The sequence below is a fragment of the Diabrotica virgifera genome, chromosome 4 (genome assembly GCF_917563875.1).
Source record: "Diabrotica virgifera virgifera chromosome 4, PGI_DIABVI_V3a".
In the NCBI taxonomy this organism is placed as follows: domain Eukaryota; kingdom Metazoa; phylum Arthropoda; class Insecta; order Coleoptera; family Chrysomelidae; genus Diabrotica; species Diabrotica virgifera.
In genome coordinates, this window is record NC_065446.1 from 165922521 (window position 1) to 165950486 (window position 27966).

General features: G+C 35.5%; 1 protein-coding gene across 3 annotated transcripts in view; it reads right to left on the minus strand.

Annotated features, from left to right (window-relative positions):
- LOC126883997 (zinc finger protein 271-like) overlaps window positions 1-27966 on the minus strand; it is a 140973-nt gene that overhangs the window by 101366 nt on the left and 11641 nt on the right. For 2 of the 3 annotated variants that reach the window (XM_050649773.1, XM_050649775.1), the window contains exons 3-4: window positions 7890-8015; window positions 7408-7533 (exon numbers count right to left, since the gene is read on the minus strand). In XM_050649773.1, the coding sequence (XP_050505730.1) occupies window positions 7408-7533; window positions 7890-8015 (252 nt within the window). The remainder of the gene's footprint in view (window positions 1-7407; window positions 7534-7889; window positions 8016-27966) is intronic. The other variant, XM_050649774.1, reaches the window with a different exon arrangement.

The window sequence follows — 27966 nt, forward strand, 5'->3', positions numbered from 1 at the left end:
CCACATTTTGTGAAAGATACGGTGAGAACTACCTTTGATGAAAAGGAAACAATAAAATTATTGAAAAAAAAGTTGTTTATCAAGGAATGTTTGCAAAAATCAAATGTTTAAAAATCTTCGAAGAAAATTCAAACATGATTTTGAAAATCATAGTCTAATTAAAAGAATTATGAGTATTAAGAATGGGTGTTGCCGGCTCTTGTCCTTGTTGATTTCTAGGAGCCGGTTCGGCAGGCCATTCATGATATGGGGTGGGGCTTATAAGATAGTAACCAGAACCTTGAGAGTCGAAGCCCCTTATAAACTTACTGAGGTAAGGAAGCGAGACATTGCCAACATTCTCTTCCCCAGGAACCTGAACTGCTGTTCGTGCCCGTCTTATGTGAGACCCAGGAAGTCGTCACCTCTCTGGAACTCTCCAGGGCGGTAGAAGCAATTAAGATAGGGAGATCGCCGGGACCTGATCGTGTGCCGCCGGAGGCCATCAAGATTACGGTAGCCGCGCAGCCTGAGCTAGTTAGATCGTCACTGTCCCAGCTCCTCGTGTCCCAGGTCTTCCCTGATGAACTGAAACGGGCACGCCTCACTCTTATACCGAAACTCGGTAAAGATCCGGAAGAGGCCAGTGCCTATCGACCGATTTGTCTTCTAGACTGCCTAGGCAAACTATATGAGAACATAGTTAAGAACCGCCTACAAGCGGAGCTAGATGCCGTGAATGCCATATCAAATAGGCAATATGACTTTAGGAAGGCGAGATCGGCGGTAGACGCTGTAAGGCACATCACGGAAGGCGTGAGAAATTCTAAGAGGAGATGGGCCGTGTTAATAATGTTCGATGTGAAAAACGCGTTCAACTCGGCGAACTGGGGGCATATTATCAGCAAAATGGAAGCCCTCAATCTACCCACCTATCTTATTAATATAATAAAGAGCTATCTGTCTAACAGGATCCTAAAAACCAATAACTACGATAACATTAAGCTTTCGGCCGGCGTCCCCCAGTGGTATTCTAGAATATTCTTTACGACGAAGTTCTTAAGTTGCGCTACGGGCGGTCTTGCGAAGCGGTCGCGTACGCGGACGACTTGGCAATCCTTATAACCCACGACTATTATTGGGAGTTGGTAGAGATGGCGGAGCGACGTTTCGATCGTGTGAGCGCTTGGATGACCGAAAACGATCTTGAGCTTGCAAGCGCTAAGACAGAGGTGGTGGTCCTTAAGTCACCGAGAGGCGGACCCGACCTGTTGTTTCGCTTCGGAAACAACGAGGTCAAACCTTCCTCTTGCGCCAAATATCTGGGAATAGACCTCGATCGAGGACTCAGGTTCTCCAAACACCTCACAAGGGTGGTAGGGAAGGCAGAGGCACAAGCCGCAGCCCTCCGGAGAATAACATTAAACATCGGACGGCCTGGTAGTGCCAAGAGGAGACTGTACCTCAATATTGTACAGTCGACCCTTCTCTACGGGGCCCCGGTCTGAATCGAGGCTCTAAGGTACCAAAAATATAAAGATATGCTAAACAAGGCGCAGAGGAAGCCTCTGCTAAACGTATGCAGTGCATACCGGACGGTATCAACCACGGCCCTGCAAGTAATCGCGGGCGCCCCTCCTATCCACCTGCTAGCCAGGGAACGTATTAACGTATGTCCCTATACAAAACACCGAACGGTCAATTGCCGGAAGCAAGAGCGGTCGTCAGAGAACGGTTTCTGGCGGACTGGCAGGCGGAATGGGAGGCGGAACACAATAAGGGCCAGTGGACGAAGAGATTAATCCCGAACGTGAGGTCGTGGTTCGCTTGCAAGTTCAAGAGGACCAACTTTTATTTTACACAATTTTTAACAGCACATGGCCCATTCCGAGCGTTCACACACCGCATCGGAAAGGTTAACGATGACCTGTGCCTGACCTGCCACGTGAGGGAGGACGCGGAGCACTGTGTTTTTCGGTGCAGCGTCTTCGCTCGCGGGCAGACCAGGCTCAGAAACCGATTCGGTGATATAGGTCCGGACAATATATTGAACCTCGCGTTAGAAAATAGAAACAACTACGAATACATAATTGATGTCGTAACTAACATAATTAAAGAAAGGACGATACTCGAGCGCGCAGAGCAAAACGGATGAGGTGGGTTTTCTCACCATATAAATAAAAAAAAATCGCTTTCAATCCTAGTTAACGACCCAATCGTGATCCTTGATCCACTTAAGCCCTATCGCTTCCCGATAGGCGCTTAGCCCACTTTCCACTTCAGGAAAAGAACCTCCACCTATTCGTGCCGCTCTCAGGCAGATGAATAGGACACATATATTTTTAACTTACATCCTAGACAGCGCGGAATATCCCCATGTATCGTTCTCTAAATAACACGTCCAGGGATATTCCGGGTCGGAAGAGGGGGTGGTTTTATTTATTTATTTATTTATTTATTTATTTAACCTCCTTTAATACACAATTTGGTTGGTAGGCGGCTGGTTATGGAGGGCACGCGGGACGCATGGACCATACTCTGGTCTGTGGGCCCTAGCGAGTTCTCCTCTCCTGTCCGAGTCCAACAGTACTAGGGACACCTTCCCTGGTCTGCTAAGAGCGTTCCACCTCAATCCAAAAAAAGGCCATTCATGATATCATCGATATCCGATTGGGGGATATTGTGTCACTCCTCTACCGCAGCCATCTTGAGCTCTCCGAAGGCTGTAGGGGCTGGTACTCTTGCTCTTACTGGCTTTTTGAAGTTTTCCCATATGTTCAATTGGGTTTATATCGGGACTGCGTGCTGGCTTGCACTGCAATTCGAGATGACCACTTCATTGTCAGCAACGTATTGAGAAATCGCTTTTGCACTGCTACTGAAACTAGTTCGTGTCTTTTGGGGTGAGAAATGTTAGTGTGACTGAACGTACCATTAGAAGAAGAGTGACAGAGAGAAATTTGAGGGCTTTACGTCCAGCTAGTACTCCACAGGGGAGGAAGAACACGAATATGTAAGGCTTCCCAGGTCGTCAACCCACGAAATCCTTACCAATATTTAAACACTAATAGAGAAAAAATATGCACGTGGAACGTTCAAAAAATCTGTACTTGGCATGTTCGAAGTATGTTTGAAGGGGGAAAGGTACACAACACCATTCAAGAAATGAAAAGACTAAATATCGACGTGATGGGAATCAGCGAGATGAGATGGCCAGGCTCGGGACAGTGCTGTGTAGATGAGCATATAGTATATTATGCGGGAAACGATGAACCACATCACTGGAATGGCGTAGGCGTAATTCTGAGCAAAAAGATTGCTGGGGCTGTGATCAGCGTGCTACCTCTCTCTAACAGAGTCATTCTCATGAAGCTGCAAAGCAGGCCAGTTAATACCAACATCATTCAAATCTACGCTCCAACATCAGAAAAGCCAGAGGAGGACATCGAGGAGTTCTACGCACTTGTACAAAAAGCACTAAAATATACCAAGAAGAACGAGCTTACCATCATCATGGGTGATTTCAATGCCAAAGTCGGTAAAAACAGAATTGAAGACATTGTCGGACAACACGGCTTAGGCGAGAAAAACGAAATGGGAGACCGACTTATCCAATTTTGCCGGGAAGAAGATTTTACTATTGCTAACACGTGGTTTAGACTTCCCCCGAGACGACTTTACACATGGAAATCACCTGCAGATACAGCCAACAATATCATCAGAAACCAGATAGACTGTATTCTCATTAACAAAAGGTTCAAGAACAGCTTGACTTCGGTGAAGACCTACCCAGGAGCAGACGTCTCATCGGACCACAACCCATTAGTGGGCCAGGTAGAACTCAAACTAAAGAAACTCATCAAAAGTAAACCTAAACAGAACCTGGATTATGACACTCTAAAAGACCCCGTAGTTCGTCAGAACATAAGAGATGTAATGAGAGTAAAACTAGAAACCGCTAAACAACAAGAACAGAGTGTAGAACAAAAATGAAGTTATATCAAAGACGTCGTGCTGAATGCGGGAAAAGAACATCTGGGAAAGAAAACAAGAGTAAAAAATAAAGAATGGATGACTGATAACATTCTGCAGATGATGGATCAAAGGAGATTAATGAAGAACAGGGACGCGAAGAAATACCAAGAAATCAACCAAACAATTAAAAAAGAAATAAGACGAGCCAAGGAGACATGGATGCAAGAAAAATGTAAATTAATCGAGGAGCTCCAAGTGAAACACGATCATATAAATATTCACCGAAAGATTCGAGAAGCCACTGGTCAATACAAGAGGAGAAACACACACCTCCTCATAAACAAAGACGGGAACCTGGCGACGACAGTTAAGGAGAAGCTGGTGACCTGGAAAATGTACATCGAAGAACTCTTCTGGGACTACCGAGGCAACCTCCCAGAAATAAATTGCATGACAGGGCCGTCAATACTAGAAAGCGAGGTGAAAGCGGCTTTAAAACAGTCTAAGAATGGTAAAGAAACAGGTCCGGACGAAATACCCGTCGAACTTATTAAGGTGATGAGTGAAGTAAGCACGAAGGAGTTAACTGAACTGTTCAACGCCATATACGACTCAGGTAATATCCCAGAGGAATGGCTCTTGTCAACGTTTGTAACAATACAAAAAAAAAAACGATCTGCGAAAACGTGCGAAGATTTCCGGACTATCAGCCTTATGAGTCATGCACTTAAGATTTTTCTTAAAATCATACATGCCAGAATTTACAAGAAATGCGAGGAAAATGTCGGTGAAATGCAATTTGGATTCCGCGATTCCATGGGTACACGTGAAGCACTTTTCACCTTACAAGTTCTACTTCAGACATGCCGCGATGTTAGTTGTGATGTCTATGCTTGTTTTATTGACTACGCCAAGGCATTTGACCGTTGCCAGCACCAGAAAATGGTCACCGCCCTACAAAGAGTAGGATTAGATGAGAAGGACATTCGGATAATCATGAATTTATACTGGAATCAGCGTGCTCAAGTCAAGGTCGAAGACCAGTTGACCGACCAAATGAAGATCATGCGAGGAGTAAGGCAGGGCTGTGTGCTCTCGCCGACTCTTTTCAATATATACTCTGAGGAAATTTTTACTGAAGCCCTCACAAACTTAGAGATGGGAATCCGAGTGAACGGTGAATACATCAATAATATCCGCTACGCCGATGACACTGTATTACTAGCAACCAGCCTAAATGATCTACAGGCCTTACTAGACCGTGTGAGAACTGTGAGCGAAACATACGGACTGAACCTTAATATTAAGAAAACTAAATTCATGGTTGTCAGCCGTGTAAATTTAGATCCCGGGGCACTAATGGCAGATAGCGAAGAGATCCAGAGAGTCGACAGATTCACTTACCTCAGAACTACCCTCAACTCACAATGGGACCACGCTCAAGAGATTAGATCCAGAATTGAAATGGCACGGTCTACATTTATCAAGCTGAGATCCTTGCTGTGCTGCGGTGATCTCAGTTTGGGAACCAAGATGCGGATAGTGAGGTGCTCCGTTCTTCCAGTGCTACTGTATGGAGTTGAAGCCTGGACACTGACGCAAGCCACTGAAAAGCGGATTGAAGCTTTTGAGATGTGGATCTACAGTAGGATACTAAAAATATCTTATGTGGACCATGTCACCAACATTGAGGTCCTACAGCGCATGACAAAAGAAAAAGAAGTGCTTAATTTAGTAAAACAACGTAAGCTTGAGTACCTTGGCCACGTGATGCGGAACGAAGAAAAATATCGAGTTCTTCAACTCGTCATGCAGGGCAAAGGAGCTGTTTGGCAGGAGGCTTGGCAGGAGAGGACCGGGACGCCGTCGTATCTCGTGGTTGAAAAACCTCGGACAATGGTTTGGGATAACCTCCGCGGAGCTGTTTCGCAGAGCAGTCAACAAAACAATGATAGCCTTGATGATCGCCAACATCCGGACCAGATAAGGCACTGAAGAAGAAGTACTCCACAAGAATATACTGACTGGAATGTGGTGGACTGGAAGAACATATTGTTCTCAGATGGAAGCAGAATAGGTCTAAGTGGTGCAGATGGACATTCGCGTGTTTATAGGTGCCAAAATCAAAAGTTTGCTCTATGCACCATAATAGAAACACTGGCTTACTGAGGATGGTTAATAATGGGTGGAATGCATAAAACGTAGTATCTGCTAATGCTTCAAGTATGTACACTACACTTTCAAAGCATCTACTTTCCTCCGTAGCATATGATACTATTTACCAGATACATAGAAGAATGTACTACATTTTTCAAGTATTTGTTAGTTTAGTAGTATTTGCTTCAGGTAAAGTGAAGTTGGTGAATGAATGAATTCGGAGTAGGTATTTTTTGTTACAACATTGCAGCATTTATGAATGTGCGTCGTAGAAAAATCTACAAACTAGGAAAAAGATACTTCATTTTTGGGGTCATTCTTTTATCAAATAAAATTTAATAATTCTCAAGAAGATTAACAAGTAGCAATTGTTAATTTTTATCCTCGCATAACTCTTTTGTCGCTTCGGAATCTGACACACTCATTTTTACTCATATGTATACAATTCTAATAATTAGGTACGTAAAAATGTGAATTCACAAGTCACAATCACATGAAAAACTAGTTCCATCACGACGATGGTGTAATGCAGACAAGGCTGGCGCTACGCTTAGTAGTAGATACTTCAGGCCAGTAGTAGGTACTTTTGTTGTGTAGTATGTTCTTCTTAACAAAAGCAAATACTTTTATGTAAAAGAAAATGCTACATAGTAGATTCTATTTGCTGAAGCAATAGCATCTACTACGTTTTATGCATTCCACCCAATGATTTAATGAAATATCTTTTACAAATCTTGTTCTGGTCTTGTTATGTTCGTGAATGTCCAAAGATACGTGGAAGAAGTTATTCAAATCCATGTCATGCCTTTCGCACCGTTGATTGATGAAAACTTTAGATTAATGTATGGCCTGTGAGTACTTTAATGAGGTCGGGATTCAAGTTTTCCCATAGCCGGCATGCAGTTCAGATCTTAACTCAATTGAACATTTGGAACCTCAAAAAATGGGTAAGAGCAAGAGAACCAGCCCCTTCATCATTTGCAGAACTTAAGACGGTTAATAATTTTTATAATACGGTTAATAATATATTATTAGTACTTATAATTTTTTTCAATTAGACTATAATTTTCGAAAATTATCTTTGTTTGAATTTGCTTCGAAGATTTTTAAACATCGGATTTTCACTAAGCATCCCTCGATCAATGACTGTTTTTCAATAATTTTGTTTTCTTTTTTTCAAAGGTAGTTTTCACTGTAGGTATCTTTCATAAAATGTTTTCCAAGATTGACAATTTCTGCAAATTGAAAGACGTACAAGGTGCGCGGTTAATTGTACCAGTGATTTATTAATTTTACCTAAGTTGTACTCATGTCCTTCACTCTTCAAGTCCTTCTGATTAAGGGACGGGGATACCTGGCTCTCTTCATATCTTGGATCACCTTCAACAAATTCATCCTTAATTTCAGTTTTGACGGCCTTACCTAATAAAAAATACAAATTACATAAATATCTCATTGTTTATTTATTTTATTTTATTTATCAACAGGCAATCGTCAATTAAAATACAATGTAAACATTTTTGATAAATCACAGAAGATTTTTAACCTAACCTACATTAAATTTAAAGATTTTAATCATACAAAAATAGGAACAGTAAATAACAAACAAATATGATCCTTTAAATATGTTTTTCAATAATTGTGTTTTCTTTTTTTCAAAGGTAGTTTTCATTGTAGGTATCTTTCATAAAATGTAATCCAAGATTGACAATTTCTGCAAATTGAAAGATGTACAAGATGGGCGGTTAATTGTACCAGTGATTTATTAATTATCTTACCTAAGTTGCACTCATGTCCTTCACTCTTCAAGTTCTTCTGATTAAGGGAGGTGGATACCTGACTCTCTTCATATCTTGGATCACCTTCAACAAATTCATCCTTAATTTCAGTTTTGACAGCCCTACCTAATAAAACATACAAATTACATAAATATTTCATTGTTTATTTATTTTATTTATCAACAGGCAATCGCCAATTAAAATACAATGTAAACATTTTTGATAAATTACAGAAGATTTTTAACCTAACCTACATTAAATTTAAAGATTTTAATCATACAAAAATAGGAACAGTAAATAACAAACAAGGAATATACAAAAAACGCGGACATCAAGCTATCACACATAGTTCTTAACACGTTCAGCCTCGCATTACATTTTTTTTATGAGATCTGTGGACCGGAAATTAATTTTACTTAAATTATCAAATATGATCCTTTAAATACCCCACAATATAATTTCCATTCAAATTTAGTAATTTCTGTTTCATTTATGTTGCAATAAAAGTGAAAGACACGGATGGCTCACCCGAACGGGAGTGCAGATGTTGTTGATGATTGTTGACGGCTTATAGGTTCTTATTTGACTAAGCGCTAACAGAGACGGGGCGGCGTACGTCGACTGAACCCCCGCTGAGAGGTCGAAAGCGACGCATCCCTTACTATACTTTGATGCAGTGACACACATCAGGCGCTCTTAAAATGTTCGATGCATCGACGTTCCCGCGACTCATCCTAGTACCCATATGTCGCCAATCGGTTTTAAGACTTCAACGGCATATCATATATGCGTGTATCGTGGTATAACACAGACGTTTGAGCTGTTTTCTAGCGAATTTTGTTGTGAGTGTTGCAAAATCTTGTTTAATGATGGAAATTAAAGACTCGAACTATATTTTGACTTGAATTTTTTACTCCTATATCAAATTATTTTTATATGGGACTCATTGTATTTTGAATTTTTTTATCTTATAGCTTAAAGGGCGAGTTCGAGTCGAGAAGCCGAGGTGTTAAGACGTGTGGCCAAGACAGCGGCGATATATAAATTTCGTATACCGGAAAATATCACGTTTGTCGAGGTCAAATAAATGTAATTAGTGTATTTTGATATCGGAAACAAAAACGATAAATCGATTGTTTACAAACTTAAATAAATTGAACTAGTTAAAAAACTTATTTAGGGAATAGTGTAATATAAATAGTATTATTATAGTGTAGTGAATAAATATTATTATTAAGGATAGGGAATAAATAGTAATAATTATAGTGAACAACGTAAGTAACAAAATTAACAAGAAAGGACTAAGGTAAGATTTTTAATATAACTTCACAGTTCAGTAAAAGTCTCTGAGAAAAGTTTAGGCCTCTGCAGGTTGGACCTGGGAATAAGCTTTTAACGCGGAGACTGCTGAATAAAATAAGTTTCAGAAATGGAGGAAGTAAGGAAAATACTGGATGAGAAAGGACATAAAAGAAGATATAAAAGAAATAAGACAGGGGCAGGAAGAGTACCTGCAAGTAATTATGGAACTGAAAAGAGAAAACTCAAGCTTAAAGAAAGAAATATTGAAACTGAATGAACACGTCGAACAATTAGAGAAAGATAAAAGGAAAAATAACGTCGTAATCACAGGGATAAGTCTACAAAGCACAAATCAAAAAGACATGAAAATGAAATAAAGAATTTCAAAAGAAATGAACTAGAAGTGGAACCAGAAATAAAAGAAGTTAAGAAAATCAGCGAAAACAAATGCCTAGTGGAATTGTTAGATACAGAAGGAAAAACGAAAGTAATAGAAAATAAACATAAATTAAAGAAAAAGAGAAATCTAGTCTATATTAACAATGATCTCACCGCAAAAGAAAGGGAAATAGACTACCACATAAGAAAAAGGGCACAAACAGAGAAGAATAAAGGTAAACAAGTACAGATTAAATATCAAAAAATTATAATAGAAAATGAAGAATGGATATGGAATAAAGAAAAAGGAGAACTCGAAGTCAGAAATATGAAAAATTCAAAAAACTGATATACGAAAATACGACGGAAATAGTGGAGATGAAAAAGGCAGGAATAAGGACAAAGAAAACAAACAACGATAATAAAATAAAAAATATTAAAGGAAAACAGCAAGGGCGTGAACTAATAAATAACGAAACGATAGAAATAGGTATTTGGAACACAAGAGGAATAAATGGTAAAGAGGAGGAAATAGTCGAAGAAATGAAAAAACTGAAAATTGACATATTATGAGTCACAGAAACAAAGAAAAAAGGAACAGGAATGAAAGAAATAAAAGACGGATACAATATATGGCGGTCAGGAGTGGACCAAAGTAGCACAGCGAAAGCAGGAGTAGCAGTAATTGTAACTCCATCCTGCATGAAGAACATTATCTATGTCCAATTTACAAACGAGAGAATTTTAACAGTTCAACTAAAGATTAAACAAGAAAAGTATAGTTACATCATAACATATGCACCAACTGATAATACAAACAAGAATGAAAAAAATGAGTATTTTGAAAAACTTCAAGAAATAATAGACAAGACAGAGAATAACAATTTAATAATAATGGGCGACATGAATGGAAGAGTGGGAAAACAAAATGCGGGTATAGAAAAATGGCTAGGAAAAGAGGGAGAAGAGACAAGAAATGATAATGGAACAAGGACTATAAATTTATGCATCGAAAATGATCTGATAATAGGTAATTCAAAGTTTACACACAAAGACGTCCACAAATACACAAGGGAAGAGAGGGGTAGAGGCGAGAGATCAATAAATGATATTATTTCCTAATTAACTCCGAGATATGGAAAGCAGTAAAAAATATTAAGGTAAAAAGAAGCGCAGAGATTGGAAGTGACCACTATCTAGTCAAAATGAGCTTTAGAATAATAAAAGACATACAAAATGACAAAAAGAGAAAAATAATAAAAGAAAAAATCAGAAGCTACAAACACTGAAAGAAATAGAAGTTAAAAAGAGATACCAGAAATGTCTACAGGAACATAGGAAAAGAGAAAATAAGTACCAAAATATAGAAGAAAGATGGAAAGATTATAAACATAGTCTATTAGTAGCTGCAAAAGAGAGCTGTGGAGTAACAAAAATAAGTAATAACTCCAAAAAACGCACGGCATGGTGGACAAAAGAGAAAAGAAACAACTGTGGAAAAAATACTTAACAGACAGAAAGCAAGAAAGCTATGACAAGTACAAAGAGAAAAGAACAGAAGTTAAACAGATGGTTAAAAATAACAAAGACAGAACGTGGGTAGAATTTGGAAATAAATTAACAGAAGCATTCGGTGAAAACCAGAAATTGTTCTATAACACACTTAAGAGCATGAGAAAACCAAAACCAAATACATTGAAAAACGTGAAGGATAAGAATGGAACCATACTCACAGAAGAGAATGAGATTATGGAGAGGTGGAGAGAATACTTTGAAGAACTCTTGGAAGTGGAACAAGTAGAAGGAAATAAGTTAGAACAAAACAAAAATCAACACACCCCACAAGAGCAACAGGAACAGATAGAAAATATAACACAAAAAGAATTAACAAATGCAATCAACAAAATCAAGCTGGGAAAAGCACCAGGACATGACGATATAACTGCAGAAATGGTCAAATACATGAATGAAGAAAGACAACAAGAATTATTAAACATCATGAACTAAGCTAAGAAAGAAAAGGAAGTACCACTAGACTGGCAGATAGGCATTATAACACCATTGTATAAAAAAGGAGATAGCAAAGAATGCTCAAACTATAGAAGAATAACACTAGGAAGCACAGTAGGAAAACTTTATGCTAGTATACTAGAAAACAGGCTAAGAGAAAAACTAGAGAACACCTTTGAGGAGAGCCAGAGTGGTTTCAGAAAAGAAAGAGGGACGAATGATCAGATTTTCATAATCAGACAAATAATAGAAAAAGCTCTTAAAACAGAAAAATAAATACATGGATGTTTCATAGATATGGAAAAAGCTTTCGACAGAATTAAAAGAGAAGATATTTGGAAAATACTAGAGAAGAGAAAAATTGAACAAGGTCTAATAGGATGCATCCAGAGTTTATATGAAAAAACGAAAAGCTATGTAAGGACAAGAAATGAAAAATCAAAAGTATTCGACAGCAACATTGGATTAAAACAGGGTTGTGTCCTGAGTCCACTACTCTTTAACCTAGTACTAGATGACGTAATAAAAAACTGCAAACACAAATGGAGAAAATATAATGTAGGATATTGGAAGTTGAGAATGATACAAATGACAGAACTATGCTACGCAGACGACCTGGTGATCATTGGGGAGTCAGAAAAACAATTACAAGAAAATATAAACATATTGTATGAAGAGCTAAAAATAAGAAACATGAAAATAAACAAAGAAAAATCAAAAACAATGATAATTGGAAGACAAAACGGAAAACACAAAATAGAAGTAGATGGCAAGCAACTTGAACAGGTAGAGAGATATAAGTATTTGGGGGTAATCATAAGCCGGAATGGAAAATTAGAAGATGAGATAAATGAAAGAATTGGAAAGACTGGTAAGCTGTACAATAGTATTAAGAGTAACTTTTTAAAAAAGAAAGAAATACCTAAGAATATAAAAACCGAAATAGTAAAAAAGATTGTGAAACCCACTCTAACCTATGACTGTGAATCTTGGGCATTAACAAAAAGGCAAAAGAATAGACTAATAAGCACAGAAATGAGATTTTTGAGAACAATAGAGGGAAAATCAAGGAAAGATAAAATTAGAAATCAAACCTTTAGACAAAATCTGAAAATACACCCAGTTACAACAACAATCGAACAAGGACAACTTAGATGGCTCGGACATATACTGAGAAGAGGAGAAGAAAAAATAGTAAGACAGATATATGAAGCGAGAGATATGGGAAGAAAGAAGAGAGGACGACCAAGAAAGACGTGGACAGAAGAAGTGAGGGAAGCGGCCGACAAAAGAGGAATAAAATGGGAGGAAACAAAAGCATTGGCCATGGATAGAAGGAAATGGAAGGAAATGTGGAAGAAAACGACGGAGAACCTAACTCCGTAACAACTCACACCGAAAGGTAGACGAGTTCTGGATTAAGTAAGTAAGTAAGCTTAAAGGGCAACTTAATTAGGTACGTTTCTATCTGAATTTTCAAATCTGTAACCATTGACCAGTTTGACTTGACTTGAGTTATTTGTCAGAAGGATTGACTTTAATAAAAATAAAATTATTGACTCCATAAAAATAAAGAAAATAAACAGTTATTTTACCTTATTTATTATTTTATTTATTATGCTCTACAGGCCTTGTATTTACAATTTTACGTAATACAGTTTATACTAATAACTTATATATAATTTGATTTGATGTCTATGTAAAAATTGCTGAACTATGGTTCTCCACTATATCCTATTTTTCGCCTTCTCTTTCCAGTGTGTAATTTCCATCGATACTATTATATTCCTGAAACTTTTTTGCAGTCTTTTTCTTGGTATATCTCTTCTCCTAGTCCCAACTGGTCTTCTTAGCATTACCATATTTGGCATTATTTCCTTACCCATCCCCTCAACATGACCTGTCCACCTGATTCTTTATGACTTTGTGTATCTTGTTATACCTGGTTCCTTATAAAGCATCCTTAATTCTCGATTGGTGCTTCTATGCCAGCCGTCTTATGTATCTGTATTCTTTCCCCTGAAAATAGCGCTCAGTACGTTCCGTTCTCAACTCTCTTATCATTTCTTCTTCTGTTTTATTTAGCACCCATGTCTCACATCCGTAGATGACTGTTGCTCTTATTACGGTTTTGTATATTCTGGTTTTCGTCTTTCTTGACTTTAATTTTTATAATTTTTTTGTTAATATTAATTTGTGAAACATCACTATTTCCCAATTAATGGGGTATAATAGAGGGGCATCAATTTAACACCTGTATTTGCTCAGTGGCGTAGCATAGAATGGACAGCCTCTTAGCGTTATAAATAGTTTTCCTTAGGTGACATGCTTTCCCTCATAACGGTGTTATTTCTTGAACTTACTAATAACACCTGAAAAGATTTTTTAGACATTCTTGTAAAATTAAAAAACTTCTCTGGGCCTTTATTATATTAATTTCGTTATATAATGTGTAAAAAAACCCCTTATACTTTCGTTCCTTTATGATGGGATGTATCCAATATCTGCGTTTCTTTTTTTCTTTAATCTAAGATAAAATAGACTTGCATTTATTACAAAAGACAAATCGTCATAACTTTCAGACATCGTATCGTACAGCAGCCAACACGCGACTAAATTTGGCAACAACGAAATACAAATACTTTAAATCGTAGCATAGCTGCCGCTGTTACACGACGCCATGTGATTTAAGCTGCCTCGACGTGCGCCGCCTAGTGTGTCCTTGCTCTAAATCAAGGCGTTGAATACTGCATTATTACTTGAGAATACTGCATTACTTTACATGTAACTACTGAACGCATAATTTGAGAAGTACCCCGATTGGGAGCAGTGATTTATCAGATGCAGATGATTTATCAGATGATTTTACAACAATTATAAAACAAGCCTAAGCTTTATTTTTGTTTAGAATAAATATTTGTACAAGTACATATAGCTGTTTTTTATGATTCTTAACTTGACATAAAATTATATTTTGAAACCACAAACACTGAAGTGTTCCCCTAGACCGGCGTTATTCAATGGTATTGAATACATAAGATTGCACCATATCTCTTTGCCTATTCACGTAGTCATCATCATCATCATCATCCTCTTTGCCTTATCCCTATGCGGGGTCGGCTTCCCTAATTGCATTTCTCCACACAATTCTATCTTGGGTCATATCAATCTTAATCCCCTTTACCAACATGTCCTGCCTTATCCTCTCCCCCCAGGTCTTCTTTGGTCTTCCTCTCCTACTCCTTCCAGGAATCTGCACTTCAGCTATTCTTCATATTGGGTGATTAACGTCCCGACGTTGAACATGACCAAACCGTCTTAACCTATGCTCTCTCATTTTGGCATCAATTGGTGCCACACCTTCTTCTTCTTTTGCCCTTTAATTCGTCCAATTCTGAACATAGGCTTCCCCCAGTTTCCTCCATTCGCTTCTGTTTAGTGCTTTCTGTTTCCAGTGCGTTCCTCCTATCTTTTTAATGTCGTCTCCCCATCTCATCTGGGGTCGTCCTCTTGCTCTCTTTCCTGTCCATGGTCTCCATTGTTGTATCGTGCTATTCCACCTATTGTCCGTTTGTCTAGCGTTATGACCTGCGAAGCTCCATTTTAGCCTGGTTATATGTTGACCTGCGTCTTTGACTTTTGTTCTATTTCTGACCCAGTTGTTTTGCTTTTTGTCTGTCAATTTTACTCCTAACATTGCTCTCTCCATGGCTCTTTGTGTCTTTATTATTTTATCCATGTTTGCCTTGGTCAAGGTCCATGTTTGGCATGCGTATGTGAGAATTGGGAGTATGCACTGGTCAAACACTTTTGTTTTTAAGTATTGTTGTATTTTTTTATTCTTTAGGACCCATTTTAATTTTCCAAATCCTGCCCAGGCTAATCTGACCCTTCTTTTTACCTCCGCTGTTTGGTTTTCCTTATTTATTTTTATAATCTGTCCCAAATATATATAATCATTAACCGCTTCTATTGTGGTGTCGTTTAGTATTACGTTTCTATTGTCTTGTGTGTTTGTCATTGTTTTTGTTTTGGCAAAATTCATTTTTAGACCTATTTGTTCGGATTCATTTGCCAGTTCGGTTAGCCAGTGGCTAGCTAACCGAACTAGCCACACCTAGACTTCCCCTAATATACTCATTTCTAATTGTATCCTTCTTTGTCACTCCACTCATCCATCTAAGCATTCTCATTTCCGCCACATGCATTCGTTGTTCCTCTTTCTTTTTCACTGCCCAACATTCAGTTCCGTACATCAAAGCCGGTCTTATGGCTGTTTTATAGAATTTTCTCTTCAGCTTCATTGGAATTTTTCTGTCACACAACACACCACTCGCTTCTTTCCACTTCATCCATCCAGCCCTAATTCTACTGCATGCATCTCCATCTATTTCTCCATTACTCTGTAATACCGATCCTAGGTACTTAAAACTATGGCTTTTCACAATCATTTCACCATCCAAAGATACCATGTTATTTGTAGTAACTCCATCTTTAAATGAACATTCCAAATACTCTCTTTTTGTCCTACTAAGTTTTAAACATTTTTCCTCCAGAGCTTGTCTCCACTATTCCAGTTTTTGTTCTAAGTCTCTTTCACTATTTCCTATTAACACTATATCATCAGCATACATTAGGCACCATGGAATGCTACCCTGTAGTTTAGCTGTTATCTGGTCCAAAACTAATGAGAATAAATAAGGAGTAAGCACCGAGCCTTGGTGTAGTCCTACTTTCACCTGAAATTTATCAGTCTCTCCCACACCTGTCCTAACACTAGTCGTTACTCCCTCATACATATCTCTCACAACCTTTACATATTCGCCAGGGACTCCTTTCTTATCGAGTGCCCACCACAGAATCTCTCGAGGAACTCTCATATGCTTTCTCAAGATCAATGAATACCATATGAGCGTTGGTCTCTTTATTCCTGTATTTTTCCATCAGTTGCCTTACAATGAAAATTGCATCTGTTGTTGATCTGCCCTGCATAAAGCCAAATTGATTATCGGATATTTCGGTTTCTTCACGTATCCGTCTATAAATTACTCTCTCTCATATTTTCATGGTGTGGCTAAGTAGTTTTATAGCCCTTTAGTTTGTACATTGTTGTATGTCTCCCTTGTTTTTGTAGACAGGTACTAATATACTGCTTCTCCATTCGTCTGGCATTTGTCCAACTTCCTTAATTCTATTAAATAGACCTGCTAGCCAACTTATTCCTCTCTCCCAATGCTCTCCATACTTCCCCAGAAATATCATCCGGTCCGACTGCTTTTCCTTTCTTTATTTTTTGAAGCGCTTGAGCCACTTCCTCGTTTGTTATTCTGGTAACCATTGCTGTTACTGTCTCCGTTAACTCCACAGGCTGTCTGTCAAATTCTTCATTTAATAAACTGTCAAAATACTTTCTCCATATCTTTTTGACATCCTTTTCGTGAATTAGTATTTTATTATTTTCATCTCGGATACATCTAATCTGAATAAAATCTATATGCTCTCTGTTTGGCTATTTTATATATCTTTGCTTCGCCTTCCCTGGTATCAAGGTGATCGTATAGGTTTGAATATGCTTCTGCTTTAGCTTTTGCTACTGCTACTTTCGCTTCCTTTTTGGCGACCATATAGTTTTGAAGATCTATGTCCGATCTGATTTCTTGCCACTTTTTATATAATTTTCCTAGCATTTTCGAGCAGGGAAGCATGATGCCTTTTGAGCATGTATTCTATTATATCTAACAACATGGACTTGTAGTCACCATATTGTATTAAATTATAATATGTAAACCATATATTATGGGGTTACCGCTTTAAATAGTGTGCTAGTTTCAAACTACTCAGCAGAATGTAAGTATTCCCACATGTTTTTTTCTGTCTAACAGTCACAATTTTAACTTTTTTGCTTTAATCTAACGTGGAAATACTTCATTCTAGGCACTGAAGATGTTCTGAATTAGAACGAAAACGTTTTGCAATCCATTTGGATGACATTTTAGATAGTTTTTTAATAAACGATTTTATACCAAAATACAACTCGAAGTTTTTACTTCTGTATGAGTGTTTTAAACTATGGTTATTGGGATTTTCCCATTGATTTTATATAATTTTCCCTTCTCTTTTATTTTTCCTTGTACTTCATTTGACCACCACCAAGTCTCTTTATCCTCAAACTTCTTTCCTGACGTTTTCCCAAGTATTTCAATAGCCGTCCCTCTAATAATATTGGCCATTTTTCTCCAAATTGTGTTAGGGCTTCCTTTCATGTTCCAACATATTTTTTCTACTATTCTTTGCCTACTCACGTAGTCTGATGTAAAATTTAGGTGTTAGACACATCCGTAAGCTCATGCCACCGTAAGACAGCATCTGTGTCACATGGGGCTTAATGTGTTAAGCTGACGTTTAAATTCTTTTGGAATGCTATAGCAATCTAACCTTTGGGAATATTAATTAGCAAACCTTGGTGTTCTAGACATGAAGGATTGTGTCCCTAGTTTGTGGTATGGGGTCTAATATAAAAGGACTAATTTAGCCTCATTTGTGTACTGGGAAAATGGAGGTTGATTTTTTCCAATAGTTGACAGTCAAAAATATTAGAGTGTAGTGCACTATAAAACATAATGAGATCCTTGTGCATGAGTCAAATTTGGATAGAAGTCATGTTGAGAGACTTTTCCATATAGTCCAGCAAATGAAGCATTTTCGCTCGCAATTTTTTCCTCCAGCATGGATTTACTTGAAATTTTCACAGACGGTAGGGAATAGTCCAAGGATCATTTTCTATATCATGCCGTTATACGCTAAAACCTTGGGGGTGGTTGCCACCCCATCTCGGGGGTGGTAATTTTTTATTACAATTTAACCATGTAAATCGATGTAAAAAGTAATTCTAAGAAAAAAATGTTTTTTACATGTTCTTCGTAAAACCGTTGATCGAGGTATAATACCTCAATCAACGGTAAAACTAATATTTTTCGAGTTATTCGCGCTTGAAAGTAACAGTTTTTCGACGAAAAAATCGCCTTTTTTTGAGAATACCTCGACGTCGAAAAATATGCATTTAATCAAAAAAAACTGTAGATATCAAAATTGTATCTTTTAGTAACATAAACCAAATTCTTTTTCTTAACATCTTTAAGACCAATACAAACCGAGATGCGGCATGTTAAAGGTTAGTTTTTTCGTCAAATGCATAATTTGAAATATTCAAAGCCAAATAACGGGAAAACTTTGCATTTCTAGAGGAAAACCTAAATAATCTTTTTTTAAGCATACAATTATAGCTTTCAAAAAATAATAAAAAGTCTGTAGCATGAAAAGTGAGCGCAAAAAAGGTTTCTCTACGAAAAAATTAGTGAAAACAACCCCCAAACTACCCTCCTAATTAAAAATTGGTCGTCACCTTTCTGTAGTTCCTTTTATATTTGTATTATCAATACATCCAAGAAGTTTGACCTATTTAAAAGGCCTAATTTTAGAAAAAGGGGAGTTTAAAGAAAAATAGATTTTTTGCAATTTCGTATTTTTCAACTTTTACTTCAAAATAATTCTGAAAGTACTGGAGATACGAAAAAAATGATACATTACTAAATTGTAATCTTTTTAATAACTAAAATTCTATTGTGCATACATTTTCATTACAGTGAATAGTTAGCGAGATATAGTTGTTTAAAACCTCTATTTACGAGCAAACACCCTCTTATTCGAGCCATTTAAACCCACCCCAATTAAAAACTAAGGGATCTTACGGAATTTAATTTACACAGTCTAATATCTCTTCAAAAATCCTACAAAATCATTTAAAAAAAACTTTAAGGAGCTATGTTTATAAAACGAATTGTTTTTTTTTTCGAAAAATTCGAATAGTTCACTTATGGAGCATTTTCAATGCATATGTATAATACCACAGAACCGGTTCGTATACTGGAAGATAACTAAAAACTCTTTATATTTGTATTTGTAGGTACGTATTTGTAAATTCGTATTTTTGTGTAAATAAATGTTTTTGTAATTCTTTAATTCTACTTTCTTTTCTGTATACAGATCTATTAAATTATCTACTTATAAAAATTGTAATGTCACTAAGGTTGGTTTTAAAGGGTTGAGATATTATGATATTATATCCTAAAGCATAAAACAATCATTATTTAACCATTCAAAACCAAATTTTACCCATATTAAAGTTTACAATGTTTTTATATAATTTTTGACAATAAGAGGTAGTTTACACCCCTAAAAATAATCAACGCCCTTGAGCATGATATAGAATATGAAGTACGGGGTGAGATGATCCTAATCCCAAATTTTTATGTAAATCGATGCAAGCCGAAATCATTTCTTTTAGAATAAGTAATTTTTTTATATATAGCTCCAACAAGGGTGATTTTAAGGGTTGAAATATTATGATAATATTTCTTAAAGCATAAAACAATCATGTAACTAATAAGAACCAAATGTTGACAATATTAAAGTTTAACATGTTATTTTATAATTTTTTACAATTAGGGGTAGTTTTCACCCTTAAAAAACCAAAAACGTACAACGGCTCAATATAGAAAATGAACTAAAGGGTGAAATGAGCCTAATCCCAAATTTTTGTACAAATCGATGCTGGACGAAAAAATTGCGAGGTTTTGCCATTTTTCCAGTTTCATTTCCTCGACTAATATTTGAATAGTTAATTTCTTCAACCTTCCGCCGAACCATGTGCTATATATAAAGCTCTTGAATGGTGTTGTGAGAACCAATGGAACAAAATTATTGTCATGTGAAGTGATGCACTATCAGTATTAAATGCATTACAAAACTTTGTCACAATTAACAGCAATATTTGAGTACCCACAATCATCAATGAAGTATACGTAAATTGATGAAGAAAGGTAGGCAAAACAACATACAGAGAATGTAATGTATGGTTTGTGTTTTGAAATTAGATAATTTATATTTGTGAACCAACACAAATGATGGCTGAGAGATTATGATATTATATCCTAAAGCATAAAACAATCATTATTTAACCATTCAAAACCAAATTTTACCCATATTAAAGTTTACAATGTTTTTATATAATTTTTGACAATAAGAGGTAGTTTACACCCCTAAAAATTTATATATTAAAAATATTGCAACAATTACTAAAATTATCAGCTTCAACATATACAGGGTGAGGCAGATAACTGGCCTATTAGAAATATCTCGAGAACTAAAGGCAACAGAATCATGAAAATTGGAATACAGGGGTCTTGAAAGATGATCTATTAAATGAAAATATTTCCATCTCTTTGCAACTTCCGGTTATACCGGAAACCTTCATTTTTTTAAATGGGACACCCTAAATATTTTAAATTTTTGGATTCTCTTCGATGTCTTCTTTCTTAAAATATGAGGATTTGTAATGTTATACAGGGTATTTTAAAAGATAATTACGTTTTTTTATTAATTTCGTAGCAATATTCACACCCTGTAGAATTGTAGTAGTTTGACAACTAAAACTCTACTTACGTTCAAATGATTTTTAATATAGTCTACTATTCTTAAGAATCATTAGTATAGCTAAATTTTTAATTGTAGTATACAGGGTTGGTCGAAACTCGGAATGAGTATTTTCTGAGTTTTCTTAAATGGAACACCCTGTATTTTAGTATTGTAATGAAATTATATTTTATGGTACTTTTTTATTTCTTAAGCATTCCCTATACCTAACTGCTTTAATTTGTGCTTAATTGTTAGTCGCACCAAAGAATACATATCTCCCAAGAACCGACACAAACGGATTATCTATGAACTAAATTTTTATGCGCATGTGCCAGATCGGCCATTTCTCAATTTGTATGAATAGCAAATAATTTTGGTGACATTTGTCTTGTACAGGATCGGCGTTTGTTGTCACAGTTGTTTGTTTGGCTTGGCTTGGCGTTAGTATTTTGTTTTTGTATCAGTTTGTAGCTCATAATATTTTGTATAGACTTATTTTCTATATATATTTTCTTATATAGCCTACAACTATTAATTGTTATTTTCCAACATTTATACAATTTAATTCTTTTTGAGATATCTTGATTATGTGAATTAATTATTTTAAGCTTTTTCATGAACTATAAACTATCGTATAAAAAATTTATTTTGTATTTATTGGGATTTCACAAAGAATTTGAATCTAAAATATCATACAAATTCTCTAACCTTTATTTGACCTCTACTGTACCAAATGCATCTGCAGGAAGAACACAAAGTCATATTTTATATGTGTTCATTCCACAAGCCACGTGCTGTGTTTAAAAAGTTGAGAATCCAATACTCACAAAAACTTCCATAAAGTACTTTTATCAGCAAACCTAAATTAAATTTAATAAACTATGTTTCATTAAATTGTTTCTGTAGTTTGTATAAAACAATAACTTAGGTCAAATATATAAAACAATTTATGACTGACTATTACAAGAAGAAGAAGAAGAAGAAGACTGACTACTTGAAATTCAGGGTTTTCAGGAGCAACATTATATAATTTAGCTAATTCAAAAAGTTTGATCCAATATCACTTGAAATTGTTTCAACATTCAAGTTAATGCTTGATAATTGACAATACACTCTTCATAATAGGTTTACATTCTCTTGATTATACTTGCGTTCCAACAAAAAAAGCTAAAGGCTGCTTTCATATGGAATATAAGCTTCTGACCATAATGATCAAAACGTTTCCATATATATATACAGAGAGAGTCTGTAAAGTGGAATAAATTCAATATCTCAAATACTAATTGTTTTTTTGGAAAATGCTCAGACCCGTCGATTAGTATTTCAAATTGTCCTTTTTGACATTCAATAATAATGTATACAGGGTGTCCCAATTTAGAGATATGACGTCATCGTCGATTTTCTTAAATGGCAACACTGTCATTTTGATAGCTAATTTGATAGGGTTTGTAAAGTTATACATAATTGCAAAATATCAAATTTTTATTCTCTACCATTTACAAGATAATAGAAAATAACAAAGTTATATCTGTAATTTGGAATATATTCAATAATTAAAATACTAACTGTTTTTTTGAAAAATGCTCAGACCCGTCGATTAGTATATCAAATTGTCATTTTTGACATATAATAATAATGTATACAGGGTGTCCCAATTTAGAGATATGACGTCATCGTTGATTTTCTTAAATGGCAACACTATCATTTTGATAGCTATTTTGATAGCTTGATAGCGTGTGTAAAGTTATACACATCTGAAAAATTTCAAAATTTTATTCCCTACCATTTACAAGATAATAAAAAATAACAAAGTTATGAAGAACAAGAAGTAATCAAATAATAATTGAATTTATTTATTTCAATTAAGCAAATGCTCATAACGTTGCCCATTGACAATTTGACAATAATTGAGGGCAACATTATGAGTTTTTGCTTAATTTATTGAAATAATTAAATTCAATTATTAGTTGATTACTTCTTTTTCATAACTTTGTTATTTTTTATTATCATCTAAATGGTAGAGAATACAAATTTGAAATTTTGCAGTTGTGTATAACTTTACACACCCTATCAAAATAGCTATCAAAATGACAGTGTTGCCATTTAAGAAAATCAACGATGACGTCATATCTCTAAATTGGGACACCCTGTATACATTATTATTATATGTCAAAAAGGACAATTTGATATACTAATCGACGGGTCTGAGCATTTTTCAAAAAAACAGTTAGTATTTTAATTATTGAATATATTCCAAATTACAGATATAACTTTGTTATTTTCTATTATCTTGTAAATGGTAGAGAATAAAAATTTGATATTTTGCAGTTATGTATAACTTTACAAACCCTATCAAATTAGCTATCAAAGTGACAGTGTTGCCATTTAATAAAATCGACGATGACGTCATATCTCTAAATTGGGACACCCTGTATACATTATTATTGAATGTCAAAAAGGACAATTTGAAATACTAATCGACGGGTCTGAGCATTTTCCAAAAAAACAATTAGTATTTGAGATATTGAATTTATTCCACTTTACAGACTCTCTCTGTATATATATATATATATATATATATATATATATATATATATATATATATTATTAATTAATATATTAATTAAAAAAATTACTTTTTCTCTTTTCTCGATTGCTTATTAGTTTTTATTGTATACTATATATATTTTTTCAGTTATTACATCTTTATATTTATAGAAATAAAATAGTACAATACTTATTGGTTTTTTATTTATTCGCCCCGATATTCGACTTTAAAGAATGTACTGGCTGGTTTTGGCTGGAATGTACGGAATGTTTTGGCTGGTTTCCAAGACAATAAAACTTGAAAATATTGACATTCGATTTTAACATACAGTTTCTTGTTGTTGATCACGAACATTTGTCATCCAAAAAGAATTGGATTCCGTGACGGTTACAACGGCTGTTATTTTTCGATTATTTTACGAAATAACGAATATAATGAATTAGGAAATACCTCGACAAACAAGTAATTGGTCCTAGGTTTTCACCCAAAGTAATCGAAAGTAGAACTGGAAGTCGATATTGGAACTCTTCGTGTAACTTTGCGTCGATTGATCTACGATTTTACTAATTTTGTCATCTTGTTTTACATTCATATCATATTTTGAGTGACTTTAAAGCAGTACCTACGGTTGTAATTCTAAAACCGAAGTCCGATATCAATTTCTCATCTTTAATACCATCCATGGGTTATAAGCTTTCATTCGACACCTCATTTGTCATTCTATCTGTATTAGTAACTGAGGAGTTGTATTCGCGGTCGGACGGACAGACAGTCATGAAACCAGAAGTATATATTTGTTCTCGTCTTGCGAATGCGCGTCGAATAATATATCACTTGTGCTATTGCGGTGACTTTAAAAGAGTACTTCCGGTCGCATTTCTAAAACCGGAAGTCCTAGGTCAAATTTCCCACCTTTAGTACCATCCATGTATTATGAGCTTTCATTCGACACCTCATTTGTGATTCTACCTGGTATAATGACGGAGGAGTTACATTTCCGGTCGGACGGACAGACAGTCTAGGTCAAATGTCTCACCTTAAGTACCATCCATGGATTATAAGCTTTCATTTGACACCACATTTGTCATTCTACCTGGTATAGTGACTGAAGGAGTTATATTCGCGGTCGGACGGACAGACAGCCTATTAGGTCACACCAAGTCGTTCAAATTCTCACCAACTTATTCACACTTTTTCAAAATTGGTGAAAACAACAAATTATATTTTGTAGCGTTGTATCAATATAAGCCAAAAAGAATAATTAGTGAATATCACGCCACTATAATATATTTTATTATTGGTCTTTCAATGCTAAAATCAGGATAAAAAAGGTATCCATGGTTTTAATCAATATAATTCTCACCATTACTTTGTGTTGTATTTGCAACCTTTTGTAAATCAAAAATAATTCCACCATATTAAGAATGTCAACAAAAGCCGGCCCTGCATGCAACCTTTCTCTCAGTGCAACTAAAATTTTATTGATACACGCCAGAAATGTTCGAGACTTTTCTCAGTGTATTCGCGTGTACACTTGCCAACTCGATACTAAAATTAAGTACATGCTAACAACAAAAGAATCGCCGTCCGTGTCGGTTCTTGTGAGAGATATGTATTCTTTGGTCGCACCAACAATCTTAACTACAATTCGTAGGCATTTTGATAGCTAAACCATTATTGGTAATTTTAAGGATCAGTCTGGATTAATATGTATTTATTTCTGAAAAATTATTTGTGATTGAATTTTTTCACGGCCAACCTAATATAATTTTACGTATTTTTTGTTGCAATTAATGTTTAGCTTTAATCACCAATAACTCACAAATTAAAGCAGTTAGGTATAGGGAATACTTATATAATAAAAAAGTACAATGAAATATCATTTCATTACAATACTAAAATACAGGGTGTTCTATTTAAGAAAACTCAGAAAATATTCATTTTGAGTTTCGACCAATCCTGTATACTAAAATTTCAAAATTAGCTATACTAATGATTCTTAACAATAATAGACAATATTAAAAATCACTTGAACGTAAGCAGAGTTCTTAATGTCAAATTATTACAATTCTACAGGGTGTGAATGTTGCTACGAAATTAATAAAAAAAAGTAAATATATTTTAAAATACCCTGTATAATATTACAAAATCTCATATTTTAAGAAAGAAGATATTGAGGAGAATCCAAAAATGTAAAAATATACAGGGTGTCCCATTTAAAAAAACCAAGTTATAAGCAACTTCCGGTGTAACCGGAAGTTGCAAAGAGATGAAAATATTTTCATTTAATAGATCATCCCTCAAAACCCCTTTATTCCAATTTTCATGATTCTGTTGCCTTTAGTTCTCGAGATATTTCTAATAGGCCAGTTATCTGCCTCACCCTATATAGTATTAAATTTGTGTGGGTTAAGGGACATTCAGACATATTATTGGGTAATAGTATTGCGGATTCAATAGATAAAAATCCACTAAAGCACCCTCATATATTTATTGAAGAACTTAACACATATGATCTTTTTGCATATATTAAACAGCATATTAAATGTAAATGGGACAGACGTTGGATTCAGTTCGGTGAAAGTACAGGCACTAATTTGTTTAAATTTGTAGCTGTGAACCAATTTTACAAAGTTGTTGCACTAAGTAGAAATACCATCCATGTCGACCATCCTAAGATTAAAAGTAGATCATAGATGATGAATCCACAGACAGATGTGACTGTGGAATTATTCTTTTACTCATAGACATCTTTCAGTACGTCACAGTTTTTCGATTCCTTTCTAACGCATTAAATTGTATGTGACATAAGAAAAGGCACGTCTGTGATTACAGACATTTATAACATTTATTCTAGTTGTCGATAGATGGCGCTATAATCGAAAAAAAATTATTTACGAATTATATAATATATCTACGAATATAATCTGTACAATTTATAAGACTATACAAGGCAGTTGATGGAAAAATACAGGAGTAAAGAAACAAACGCTCATATGGTATTCATTGATCTTGAGAAAGCATATGATAGAGTTCCTCGAGAGATTCTGTGGTGGGCACTCAATAAGAAAGGAGTCCCTGGTGAATATGTAAAGATTGTGAGGGATATGTATGAGGGAGTAACGACTAGTGTTAGGACAGGTGTGGGAGAGACTGATAAATTTCATGTGAAAGTAGGATTGCATCAAGGTTCTGTGCTTAGTCCGTATTTATTCTCATTAGTTTTGGACCAGATAACAGCGAAACTACAGGGTAACATTCCATGGTGCTTAATGTATGCTGATGATGTCGTGTTAGTAGGAAATAGTGAAAGAGACTTAGAACAAAAACTGGAACAGTGGAGACAAGCTCTGGAGGAAAAAGGTTTAAAACTCAGTAGGACAAAAACAGAGTATTTTAAATGTTCATTTAAAGATGGAGCTACTACAAATAAAATGGTATCTTTGGATGGTGAAATAATTGTGAAAAGCAATAGTTTTAAGTACCTAGGATCGGTATTACAGAGTAATGGAGAAATACATGGAGATGCATGCAGTAGAATTAGGGCTGGATGGATGAAGTGGAAAGAAGCGAGTGGTGGGGAAGTCTAGGTGTGGCACCAATTGATGCCAAAATGAGAGAGCATAGGTCATGTTCAACGTCGGGACGTTAATCACCCAATATGACGAATAGCTGAAGTGCAAATTCCTGGAAGGAGTAAGAGAGGAAGACCAAAGAAGACCTGGGGGGAGACGATAAGGCAGGACATGTTGGTAAAGGGGATTAACAGTGATATGACCCAAGATAGAATTGTGTGGAGAAATGCAATTAGGGAAGCCGACCCCGCATAGGGATAAGGCAAAGAGAATGATGAATTTATAAGACTATACAAATCAAAGAAAATACCATTTTATAAATGCAATAAACACAATTGATTTGTTTTTATGCCAAATTGCAAATAAAATGTGACAACTGTCAGATTTAACTAAAATGTAATGTTAGAATAAATGTTATAAATGTATATTATCACGGACTTAACTTAACCCGGGAGAAGCCGTGCTGTTAGAAAAAATCTAACATTTTATCCTTTTCCGTGATAACTTGATTAAAAATTTTGCAACATAACTTTTCACTCGTAAGTGCCTCGAAGAAGGGTGTAGTAATGCGTAGTACTCCGGTCAACTTACACATCCGAGGCTACAAAAATTACCATCAAGCTGAAAATTGGCAGGATTGTTCAAAATACCATCATAAATGAAATCTAAAAAGTCCTCATAAATCCGACCCGAGCTAAAAAATTTACGCGGGGTCAAAGGTCACCAAATATAGTTTTTAGCGATTTTCAGCGAAACGGTAAGTTTTATCATAAAATTAGTTCTAACAAAA